This window comes from Carassius gibelio, chromosome B1 (genome assembly GCF_023724105.1).
Source record: "Carassius gibelio isolate Cgi1373 ecotype wild population from Czech Republic chromosome B1, carGib1.2-hapl.c, whole genome shotgun sequence".
Classification (NCBI taxonomy): Eukaryota; Metazoa; Chordata; class Actinopteri; order Cypriniformes; family Cyprinidae; genus Carassius; species Carassius gibelio.
This window is the reverse complement of record NC_068396.1, coordinates 27,336,274-27,349,038: the sequence shown is the minus strand read 5'-3', so window position 1 is coordinate 27,349,038 and position 12,765 is coordinate 27,336,274. Positions and strand designations below refer to the sequence as shown.

The window sequence follows — 12,765 nt, the reverse complement described above, 5'->3', positions numbered from 1 at the left end:
TTATGTAATGATAGTAGTTAGTTGTAGTATTTGAATATTGTATATTTCAAAGTATATGATTATTTATTTCTTCAAATTTAATCAGTTGGCCTAACTTCAGTTTTGTTTCGTTCTAAACAACATTTTATTTTCGTTCTAAATTAAAGCTGGAGCAGCATCAGAGAATGTGACGTGTTGACCTTTCTGAGTTATGATTGGTAGGATGAACCGAGAAGAACAGAATATGTTATTAGAGTCTGAGCACGCTATTCATGAGAAGGAACGCCCTCCGAATGATTTCATCCAATCACAGCGTTCAACAGGTGTGACGACGGAGTTAATGGTGAGAGCGTTTTGGCGGTAAAGTGAAAATCCTTTTTGGACCACTCATAAACGGACAGAGTAAGTGTATAATGCTTATAAGTTTTCTCGACATATGTCCCATTCAAGCTACCTCGAGCAAACAAGAGTGATAGTTCAACTAAACATATTCGATAATAGCTGGGGTGATTTCAGTAGAGTATAAATCGGTTGTTAAGTGATGACGTAAGAAGCGCTGCTTCCGGGTCCAAGCCTCAACTCGCTTCACTTGAGAATACGGCCTCAGCAGCCGTTTTTGAGCACTGTTTATTCATATTAATAATTTAAGCTAAACGCTTTCAAACTTAGGTATACACTACAGTCTCCGTGCTCACAGCGTCCCAAACACAAATAATTTTTATATATTTTTTTTATATTTATATTTTCATTGTCTGGCTATCTGGGACTTCGGTATGGAGTTAAAGGTTAAGATTATAACTTTTTCGCTAGTATTCTATCACATTGTGAGTTTATATTAGCACCTTTTGTTGTTTTCAGCGTTTGGACACTGAAGCGCTGCTACGTGACGTCAGACTTAACAAGCACTGGAAATGAAAAGCAGATAGCAACAGTGCATAATAAAGATACCATATAATATACAAGTCAAAAGTTAATTTGAACACTTAATCTGTCTAACAATTGCACAGCACAATTTTACATGCAAAAGGTTAATTATCTATTGTGAAATAGCATAAAGATCCATTTGAATATGAGCAAATTCAGCATGATGAGCCCTTAACCTCACTTAAAACTCCAGCTCAAGCAGATTCCTATTGTGATGAATGGATTTTATGTACAGAAACAGATATTACATAAATGATTTATCACCATAAAAGTTAATGTCAAATAGATTTAACATAATGTATAAAGCTAATTTCTCTGTTACTGCTTGTACCAAATCTCCCCATCTTGTGTTGTGCACATAACATTCAAACTGGTCACAGCAGAGAAGTTATAAAAAGGACTAACAAAGCACATTATTCACAATCTGCTATATACAGTATTGTTCAAAATAATAGCAGTACAATGTGACTAACCAGAATAATCAAGGTTTTTCGTATATTTTTTTTTATTGCTACGTGGCAAACAAGTTACCAGTAGGTTCAGTAGATTCTCAGAAAACAAATGAGACCCAGCATTCATGATATGCACGCTCTTAAGGCTGTGCAATTGGGCAATTAGTTGAATTAGTTGAAATGGGTGTGTTCAAAAAAATAGCAGTGTGGCATTCAATCACTGAGGTCATCAATTTTGTGAAGAAACAGGTGTGAATCAGGTGGCCCCTATTTAAGGATGAAGCCAACACTTGTTGAACATGCATTTGAAAGCTGAGGAAAATGGGTCGTTCAAGACATTGTTCAGAAGAACAGCGTACTTTGATTAAAAAGTTGATTAGAGAGGGGAAAACCTATAAAGAGGTGCAAAAAATGATAGGCTGTTCAGCTAAAATGATCTCCAATGCCTTAAAATGGAGAGCAAAACCAGAGAGACGTGGAAGAAAACGGAAGACAACCATCAAAATGGATAGAAGAATAACCAGAATGGCAAAGGCTCAGCCAATGATCACCTCCAGGATGATCAAAGACAGTCTGGAGTTACCTGTAAGTACTGTGACAGTTAGAAGACGTCTGTGTGAAGCTAATCTATTTTCAAGAATCCCCCGCAAAGTCCCTCTGTTAAAAAAAAGGCATGTGCAGAAGAGGTTACAATTTGCCAAAGAACACATCAACTGGCCTAAAGAGAAATGGAGGAACATTTTGTGGACTGATGAGAGTAAAATTGTTCTTTTTGGGTCCAAGGGCCACAGGCAGTTTGTGAGACGACCCCCAAACTCTGAATTCAAGCCACAGTACACAGTGAAGACAGTGAAGCATGGAGGTGCAAGCATCATGATATGGACATGTTTCTCCTACTATGGTGTTGGGCCTATTTATCGCATACCAGGGATCATGGATCAGTTTGCATATGTTAAAATACTTGAAGAGGTCATGTTGCCCTATGCTGAAGAGGACATGCCCTTGAAATGGTTGTTTCAACAAGACAATGACCCAAAACACACTAGTAAACGGGCAAAGTCTTGGTTCCAAACCAACAAAATTAATGTTATGGAGTGGCCAGCCCAATCTCCAGACCTTAATCCAATTGAGAACTTGTGGGGTGATATCAAAAATGCTGTTTCTGAAGCAAAACCAAGAAATGTGAATGAATTGTGGAATGTTGTTAAAGAATCATGGAGTGGAATAACAGCTGAGAGGTGCCACAAGTTGGTTGACTCCATGCCACACAGATGTCAAGCAGTTTTAAAAAACTGTGGTCATACAACTAAATATTAGTTTAGTGATTCACAGGATTGCTAAATCCCAGAAAAAAAAAGTGTTTGTACAAAATAGTTTTGAGTTTGTACAGTCAAAGGTAGACACTGCTATTTTTTTGAACACACCCCTTTCAACTAATTGCCCAATTGCACAGCCTTAAGAGCGTGCATATCATGAATGCTGGGTCTTGTTTGTTTTCTGACAATCTACTGAACCTACTGGTAACTTGTTTGCCACGTAGCAATAAAAAATATACTAAAAACCTTGATTATTCTGGTTAGTCACATTGTACTGCTATTATTTTGAACAATACTGTAGCTGGTGATCTTGTTCTCTCACATTACCCTTCTTCTTATAGGGACTGCACAAATCCCATTGGTGAGCATGAGCCATCTATTTCCCATCACTCTCCGTCAAATAACACATTCAATTAATGCTCAAATAGCTCTCTTCTCCATCTGTTTGGCAACATGACGACTATATGTGCCAAAATTGCTGTCAAACTTATACAGAATACAGCTGCTTATATTTTCTAACAAAGTATCTCTAATCAAAACAGTACAGTGGAAGAGGGTCAAAAATGTAACTTCCATACCTTTCATAGTTCAAAAGATGCACCGAATTCATTTGGTTTACACATTAAGTGTTTTTGTGTGTGTTGAAATAGGGATAAATAGTGAAAGTGGTTTGATTTTAATTTAGCTCTGTTATTGCTGCTGCAAACAGTGTGGATGAAATTACCCATGACAGAAAAATGGTGGGGACACGTCTTTGTCGTCCTCAAAGTAAATGACATCAATGATGCAGCCAGTATTGATTCAGTTCTATTCAAATGGTACGTTGGCTACATGAATGCCAAACAGGGATAATGTCGCTTTTATAGTGATCTAGGGTTAGTATTTAGGATTGGTGATTTGTAGTTAGGATGATTTAGGAATCTGTCATTGATGTGCAAGCCTTTAGGATCAGTTTATCCCAGTTAGAAGAGTGGCACGTGTCAGGCCTGAGTTGGTAAACTATATTCCTTAACCTTTTCAATTGAAACAATCCTAAGATCTTTATGCACACAAATTGCACCATTGCACAGTCCTTCTGTAACTCTCCTTTAATTTTTGTTTATTTCCAGATGATCAACAGACAGCAACAGGCAGACAGACTGTGTGAGTTTTAAAAAAAGATTGGAAGACAGGTGCCAAGAAACGGAGGATCAAAAGCACAAGTGATCAGTAGCTCAAGCCAAGAATCCAGAGAAAGAGAGAGTGAGCCCTTGATAGAGCACACATCTGAGAACCAGACATTCACATCTACACAGAAAACTCAGACTCATCACAGATTGAGGAGTGCACAGGATCCGTATCTGAGCAGGACTGGGCAATGTTCAGAATTAAGAATTGGCTGCATTTCAATTAATGAGTTGGAATATTAATTGAATTGCGCACAAACCACAGGATGATAAAGAGGAATAAGCTTTGTGCGGAAATTCAACATAGTCACAAATCAAAGAGATTTAATTTCTATTTTGAACAAAACATAAATAATCACATAATTTAGATCCCAAATATAGTATATTTAGTATAATTATTTAGTATAATAATTATTATTAGGTAGAATTTATATACTAATTTAGCTTACATCAAAGAATGATGAGAAAAATGTATCACTGTTTTCAGAATGTTTTAAACACTGATTATAGTAATAAGAAATATTTATTGAGCAGCAAATCTATCTATATCTATCTATATAAATGTAAAAATCTCTCTCTCTCTCTCTCTCTCTCTCTCTATATATATATATATATATATATAGACAGATAGATCGATAGATGGATAGATTTCTAAATATATATATTTATATATATAGTATTTTTTATAAATATTTTTATAGAAATTATATAAATGTGCATATATTTTGAGTATATATATATATATATATATATATATATATATATATATATATATATATATAATACTGTAGTAATGCTACTTTGTTACATTACTACAGAACTACAGATTAAACTGCACAGAAATGTATGTATAGGTACATGTACATCTATATAGTGTCAAATTCAAATGACAACTTTGCATCCTGTTTGCAGCCTCATTCATATTTAGTTTGACTGAAATGAATTGAGAAGACATTCTCTGCTCTTCTTTTTCTTCCTTTCTTTCTGTTTCTCAGTTGTGCAGTTATCCTGTAGAGGGCTCCCTCTCATTCTCCTTTATCTGCCTCACACCTACTCCACCAGCGCGCCATCTGCATGAGAGAGAGAGAGAGAGAGAGAGAGCTCAGTCTCCATGTGTGGAATTCTTGGGCAGACATTGCAACCATTACACCTCTTCCTACTGTTCTGCCTCAGTCACTGTCTGTGGAAAAGGGCTATTACTTATTACTGCAAACGGAGGACTCCTACAGAAGCCAAGAGAAAGAAAGAGAGGAAAAAAGTGTGAGAGAGAAAGAAAGAAAGAAAGAAAGAGAAGGACTAAAGCAACAACTGGATGACAGGAACAAACTGACTGCCTTTCCGTGTATTAAAAGAGAAGAAGAAAAACGGAAGGCACTGGACTATTTGTTTTTTTCTTTCGTTTTGTTTTTTTCTTCTTTCTCATCGTGGTGCTGGGAGGCACATCATCTTTTCATTTATTCGCTCTCTCCATCATTTGCCTCCTGATCTATTTCTCCATCTATATGGTGTATAATTTTGTCTATTTATGACGAGACAGGAGAGAAGAGAAAGAAGGGGCAAGTTTCTTTGCTTTTGTTTTTTACTCCACCACTCGTTTTTTACTATTTATGACCCCCTTCATTCCTTCACCTGTCCCTCCTTGCCATCTCTCTCCTCCGATCATCCCCTCCTCTTTCCATCCCTCCCTCCATCCCTAAAGTGTGATGCTCACTGAATGAAAGTTGGGTTAGAATTGTGAAAGAGACTCAAAAACCATCTCCACATCTCCTTATCAGTTTATAATTATTTTTCTTTCTCTCTTTTTTTTTTAAACAGTTCTTTTAGTCCTCCACCATCTACCCTCACGTATCACTCTTTTTTTCCCTGGATGCTTTAATATTCTTCTAGGTAGGTTTAACGGCTTGTTTAGTGTCTGTCCGTTCTGTTTGTCTGTGTGTGTGTACTTGTGTGTTCCCTCTTTACATGCACATAAAACACACATCGACACACACATACACACACACATGCATTAAACTAATGGACAGCCAGGTATCAAGAATTACGTATCATTTCTCCATGTCCATTTTGACCCTTCTCCAACCCTGTCCATTTTACTTATGAACAGCAAGACATTTGTTTCCCGTCATTCTTTCTTTAGTAACACACTTACACACATCTGGTCTTGGGCTGCCCGGTCTCAAATATCCTCCATTCATCTCCAGTGTCCAGTGCAAGCATCAATGTCCTTTATTTCAGCTGAGAAGTCAATGCAGAAACATTTCAGTTGAGCTTCTGCTTTGACTGAGATGGGTGAGGTTGGTGCGACTGCTTAATTTGCGGTTCTTGGACACATTTTGAACTTGATTTGTGTTATTGGCAGCTTCCTCTGAGCTGGTGAAACATGAAATCTGAATTGTGAATAATAGATTGGTATTTGCTCCAAATATTGATTAGGTTTGCTTTTTTGTCTCACCTGCTTGCGAGCTCGAGTCCATTTGAGTTGTTATGTTCCTTCCTTCTTTTTATTGAGTGTTTAATTTTCTGCTGGCGCTCACCAGCTTTTTCTCTCATTTTATCCATCCATTTATCCCCTTTCGGCTGTCACCTCGTCTTCTTATCACAAGCTCTTGATTTTCTTTTTACTCTTTGAGGGTCCCTATTTTTAGCTGTCGTGCATGACCACTGTATGACCGTTAGCTCATTAGAGAATGAAAACTTTCCACTCCCCACTTTAAGTTATTTATATCCCCTAATTTATCCTCCTTTTATCAACCATTTGCACTTTATTTTATACATCATTTTAATTCAGAACTGCCTTCTTTGATTTGATATTCTCTATTAGTATTTTCATTTGATAGAATATAGTTTTTATTTACCTCTGAATATAAAAAAAGAGACAAGAGTTTGATTTTGCCTTGGTTTTCAGTTCATTTCAAATGAATCTTAGAAAGGGATGGTGATCCAAGAAGAGACACTGTGACGCAAATGAAGACTCCCTTTTCCATTCACACTGATATTTGATTTTCTATGCATTGTATTTAGTTTATATATGCTTGTGCTTTCTTTTTGGTGACTGGTTTGAAATGTCAGTTAACATTTAGCTTTAGCAGATTTTGTTTTTAAAAGATTTTTCGTAGACATCCCGAATTCATCATCTTCATCACAATTTTTCTTATATATGGACTGTATGAAAACAAAAACCCAAAAAGCATCTCACTTGCCTGTTATTGGGCGAAATGGACATATCGAGGCGACCATCTTGTCTTATGTTTTTGAATGCTTGCACTCGCCCTCTGTCTTGTGTACCACATTTTTGTAAACATTATCCAAATATTAATGATGAAATGCCACAGGACAGTTAGACTGGTAAGTAACCTGATAAAATGTCACACATAAATTGATTTGCATGACTTTGTAAGTGTGTTACTGTGTGTTTGTGAAACATGCATGTCCTTTCTATGGCTCTGAATAGACTAAACTTCATCTATTACATATCAATTAAGCACTTAGTGTTGAGCACTCCATGTTAGATCTACTCAAAAAAAAAAAAAAGGGAAAAAAAAGAAAAGCTTCCAAAGCCATCATCAAATTTGACATTTTTCTCAACATCATTTGCCAGAAAACGTGCTGATACTGAAGATACTGTTCTCTTCTTTTCCAATAGTGTCAATAGAAGGACCCAACAAAGGACGTACATGGAAACCTGAACCAATGGCGATTTAAGACCAGACGTCGCTGCTTCAGCTCTTTCACTACCAGGCAGCAAGCAGCTCCAGAGTTTGTGGACTTGTTCACAGACCAAAACGGACTTTTAGACTAATCAAGAAAACTCTCGTCCTTTTTTCAATTTCTATCACATTTTGTAGCCAACGTAGACTTTATCCTTGTTCATTTTCAATTTTAAGAACATTTATTATACGGATTTGATATAAGGCTTAGCTTTTCTTCATTGACTGAACATCGTTTTCATAGCTCATACATCCAAAGTCTTACTTGTCTTTTATTTTGTCTTCATTTGTGAGCCAGGCATCTTTCTTAATTTTCTTGAGTGACTTTTCTTAATAGTTTTGATTCGATAGACAATACCTGTGCTCAGTCATCCAGGCTGGATTTACAGTAGGGGCCAACACTTTCATCCACGGTCTCTACAACAGTCCTACGTTTTCTTTGCCAATCTCTCAAACTACTTCAAAGGTCGGTCACTCCTCCATCCAGGGCTATGAGAGGAAGAGACAAGACCCAGCTCACATCAACATGCAAGAGTTGAGGAGAGCGAATGGGAGTTGGGCTGGCAATGTTCAAGGTAAGGCAAGAACTCTCTTTTCTTTTCCTTTCTGAGGTTTTATAGTACTTAATGAATAGTGTACACTACCATTCAAAAGTTTGGGATCTGTAAGATTTAAAAAAAAAATGGTTAATGGTTTCCACAAAAATATTAAGCAGCACAATTGTTTTCAACACAGTCAATGAAAAGAAATGTTTCTTTAGCAGCATATTAGAATGAATTCTGAAGGACCATCATGTGACTAAAGACTTATTTTTAACCACCTACTGTACATTAAATATATAAAAATAGCTAAATGTTATTTTAAATTGTAGTAAAATTTCCCAATATAACTTCAGAGTAAGAAATACATTCTGTACAAATATGGCATAATGTACCCTATTAATATTAAGGAATTTCCATATTGATCTTTTTACAGACATTTGACCTGTATTTCAAATGTTGAACTTTGAAACGTTGTGTTTTAGGGTAATTGGAGGTGTCTGTTAAATTAATGGGTAATGTCCTGGCAGATATTACCAGTACAATATTTTTTATTTTTTTGGTAACACTTTAGTATAGGGTCCAATTCACACTAATAAGTAGTTGCTTATTAGCATGTCTATTATTAACATATTGCCTGTTTATTAGTGCTTATAAAGTACATATAATGCATAACATCCATAATCCTACCCAATACCCTAAACTTAACAACTACCTTGTAAACTATTAATAAGCAGCAAATTAGGAGTTAATTGAGGCAAAAGTCATAGTTAATGGTTAGTTAATAGTGAGAATTGGACCCTAAAATAAAGTGACCATTTTTTTTTTTTTTTTTTTTACAGTGTATTTTTTTTTATCAAATAAATGCAGCTTTTACTTCAATTGAATGGCCATCAAAAATAGAAAAAGCTTTTTGCCCACAGAATGGTGCTAATGGTCATAAACGGACCTGGCCAAACCACTTAGTTTAACCTATCAACTGGCATTGAGTTAACATCTTGGTTAACTGCCTCTTCTTTTTTTTTCTTTTTTTTTCTTTTTTTTTATCGATTTGGTGCAAAAGTGTTACACAAATGGTCAGTTCATTCAAATAATAAGTCATAAAAGAGATGTTCGTATATTCACTATATTGTATGCTGCCCATTTTGACAAATCTAGCAGGATATATTCAACATATACAGGACATTTGCTTAGAACATATACTGTAACAATTTTAAAACTAGTAATGGTAGTATAATATAACTTTGTCAACCAACCATTCTCGATCTTTGATGTGTGCTTTTAAGCACGCACGTTCACTCTCTCTCATCGCCATTTTATCTTTTGTCACTTATTCGAAGGCCTTAACCACATGTCTGTTTTTCCTTCCAGGGCTGTAATTTTCTGTTGTCTCAATGAATGTGTGTGTTTGTGATCCTCAGTGCGCCATTATCTTATTTTCATGCAGGCGTTCACCCAAATGACTCTTGGTCGTGCTGCCTTCTTTCCAGTTTGAGTAATGTGTCCGTGGTCTGGGTCAGACATTGTAGCTAAGTGGGTTAATGAAAGTGATAAATACTGAGAAAGAGAGAGGGGGTAAGAAAATAGGGTGAGAAACAGACGGAGAGGTCGAGCTGCCTTTCACTCCCCTGCTCTCTTTTCTCGAGCTGCTCCAGAGACACTCCTCACCGCCGTTAGGCTGTTTCTTGGGAAAATGCGAAAGTAGTTAACAGATTTGAAAACGTCTGATGACGCTTCCCCCTCGTATCGTCTTCTTAAGATGCGCTGCTTCTGATAAACGTGAGGTGACAGCGTTTTTTACCCACGTCAGTGGGGTCGAAGCAGCTGACAATCAAGCTTGATGTTGATTGACAGGGACCAGAGGGATGAGGACGGTGTGGAATGTCTTTCAGAGTGAAGCATCTCTCAGAGATTCTGTTGGTGTGGTAACGGAGCCTCTGTTGGCATGGCAACGGAACATAGGGACACGAGGGCATTCTAGACTTTCAGCGATATAACTGCTACACAGAGATGGTGCAAATCTGATTTCGTGTCAGCCGTTGTTTCATAAATAATGACAGTTACGCTGTAGACACCTTGCTTGTGTATACAAATTGGCTGACGATGTACTGCTCGACATTGCACTGGTGTATGTGTGTGCCGAATGAGCAAACAACGGGCCTTAATCTATCATCCTGAAAACTGGGGAAATTTGACTCGTATAAATGTTTGTTTTCAAACAACAAGGATAATAGTCAATAAAAACCTCTCAGGGATGAAGGGATGGATGATGAAACATGGTAGATGTGTAGTGTTGTTGGTGGGGCTTATTTGCGTCATACTTTTGCAGTGAAGACAAAGTAAAAGTGAAGTATGTTGTGTACTTTTCAGTAAAGGTCTGTAAATTAATTATTATTGTTATTAATAATTATTAATAATAAAATGTAATAATATATCCAATGCTGGCTCGTACCATGAACATATCCATAGACGCAGACATGGTTTTAAAAAAGGAAAGAAAAAAGTTGATAATAATGTAAAACTTATTATCATTAGTAAAAATAAAATGGAGTAATAATGTAATACAATAAGAATAAGAAGAATTGTTTTATTAATAAAAATAACAATAATAAAAATGATTATAATACTTTATGAAAAATGCATAATAAATTGTCTGAAGTCCAATATATACAATCCAGTCATACAAGGAAAAAAAATTCTATTACAATTTTGAAAGATCCAAATGTAATAATTTCCAATGTGATTCCAAAAAAAAAAAAAATCCTTTATTTATTTATTTAAACAGGATTTATATTTGACTCGTTTGGCTTCAGATTAATTAATTATCATTGATTATTTTAATATCAATAGAAAATAGAAAGATAGTAGATATGGAGAGGTGTATGCACACACAAAAAAAGATAAAAGACAGAATTTGTTTTTATTAATGAATTATTAAATTGTATTATGTATTTTTCATAGAAGCATTATCCTAGTAAACTTTCCTTAATCCAATATAGTCATTTTGTTAAAATAATTTGGAAGAGTCCTAATGCAATAATTTCCAGTATGATTCCAACCATTCTTGTTCTCACAGGGACAATCAAATTTTATTTGCTTTTGTTTCTTATTTGATTTTTGTTTGGTTTCAAATTCTCATTAATAATTAAATATCAACAATAGATAATAGAAAGATACCACGTAATATCCATGATGTAAGATAGGTACAGCAGAAAACAACCAATAAAACCGAGAAACAACTGACTTATAAAGAAAAAGTGCTCTTAAGTTTTTTTAGTGGATCACTTGAGTACAGCAGAATATTGTCAGATAAAACTGAAAAATGAAAGCAGGTTACAGAGTTCAAACTGTTTTCTGCTAAAATGCATAAACTCTTTTGTGTGAAAGTGTTTGTGGCAGCAGAAGAGATAGATTGACATGACATGGAGGTCATTATACTGTACTGGTCTTTTCTCATCGGCTTTAACAGTATTGACAAACAAATTAAGAGGATTTGGTTCCAGTGTGTGTATTTGTGTAAGGGACGCATTTACCAGTGTTCTCCTGTATTATCATAAACAGGTCAAAAGCAATATGGCTGTGTGTGTTTTGATTTCCCCCATGGTGATGATTTACCAATTTACACCTGTTGTAATTCACTCCTCCATCACCATTGGAGTGATTTTGGCTTTCCGTCGCTCGCTAAGATGGTTGAGGCTTAGGCACATGACTTCATTACAGATAGAGTAACGGTGACTTGATGATCTCTTGTCCAGTCATGCTCAGTGTCGTAAGTCTCTGAGATGAGTGATGTGCGTATTTAATGCTGTAATTTCATTATTTCTTTTATTACAATATGTCACTTAATGACATTCTCTTTCTTCAGAATGAAGGATATGGATGAGAAAGTTGCCAGTAAGCGGATCTGTACTGCAGACAACAGTCAAAATATCATTATACCAAACACTGCAGTTCAATACCATATTTTGCTTTGCTGTTATTTTTGTGTGGTGTGTGAAATACTGTATATATCAGATGAGCTGTCACCTTAAAAATGTTTGGTTTGCATTTTCTATCTCTCTGCCTTTACGGCAATCAGGGACATAATCAAAACTAGCAAGTACAACCCCCCAATGTTTATACCATGGTTCATTTAAACCTTGAATCAGGCTTTTAATTCATTATTTCGCAGCTTTTCTAAGAGCTAACTTCATGTACAAATGGAACAGAGCAGTTATCATCAATATGACTGAAGCGCAGTTTATGAGCAGTGCACCGTATACTCTGCATGTGTTCACCAGTGCGCTCGAGAAGTGAGATAAGATTTGAGTGAGCCATTCCTATCGCGAAGCTGATGGCCAAATAAGTGATCTGTTTGAAATTATTTAGAAAAACAGACATTTTAAAATGCTATGGAGAAAGTCGAACAGTATCTAAAAAAGGCAAATAAACTAAAAAGACAGATTAAAAGAGAAAGCAATTTTAAACCAGCACTAACATTTAATTCAAATCTTTTTAAACTACTCATGACCACCTTTATTAGAATTCATCACGTTTTATTGTCTGCTTATTTCTTGTGTAAAGTCGAACTTGTTGTAGCATTTATATTAGATAATCTTTTAAGGGAATAGATTTTTCCCTATAGATTTATATTACGACTGTGGCATGTGACATTATTGTCCTGGTAGTGATTAATAGTCTTA

At 35.7% G+C, this 12,765-nt stretch overlaps 1 protein-coding gene and 1 long non-coding RNA gene across 4 annotated transcripts in view; one reads left to right on the top strand and one right to left on the bottom strand.

The window, feature by feature from the left end:
* Positions 1 to 4,615: 4,615 nt before the first annotated feature.
* LOC127948331 (uncharacterized) lies at positions 4,616 to 6,417 on the bottom strand. The gene is made up of 3 exons (XR_008152061.1): positions 6,290 to 6,417; positions 5,987 to 6,207; positions 4,616 to 4,907 (listed from the first exon to the last, which is right to left on the bottom strand). It is a non-coding gene; the product is annotated as an uncharacterized LOC127948331 (long non-coding RNA).
* The window catches only part of LOC127948330 (glutamate receptor ionotropic, NMDA 2B-like), a 94,140-nt gene continuing 86,312 nt past the window's right edge, over positions 4,938 to 12,765 (top strand). For all 3 annotated transcript variants that reach the window (XM_052544752.1, XM_052544751.1, XM_052544750.1), the window contains exons 1-2: positions 4,938 to 5,724; positions 7,481 to 8,119. In XM_052544752.1, the coding sequence (XP_052400712.1) occupies positions 8,093 to 8,119 (27 nt within the window). In that variant the 5' untranslated portion in view covers positions 4,938 to 5,724; positions 7,481 to 8,092. The remainder of the gene's footprint in view (positions 5,725 to 7,480; positions 8,120 to 12,765) is intronic.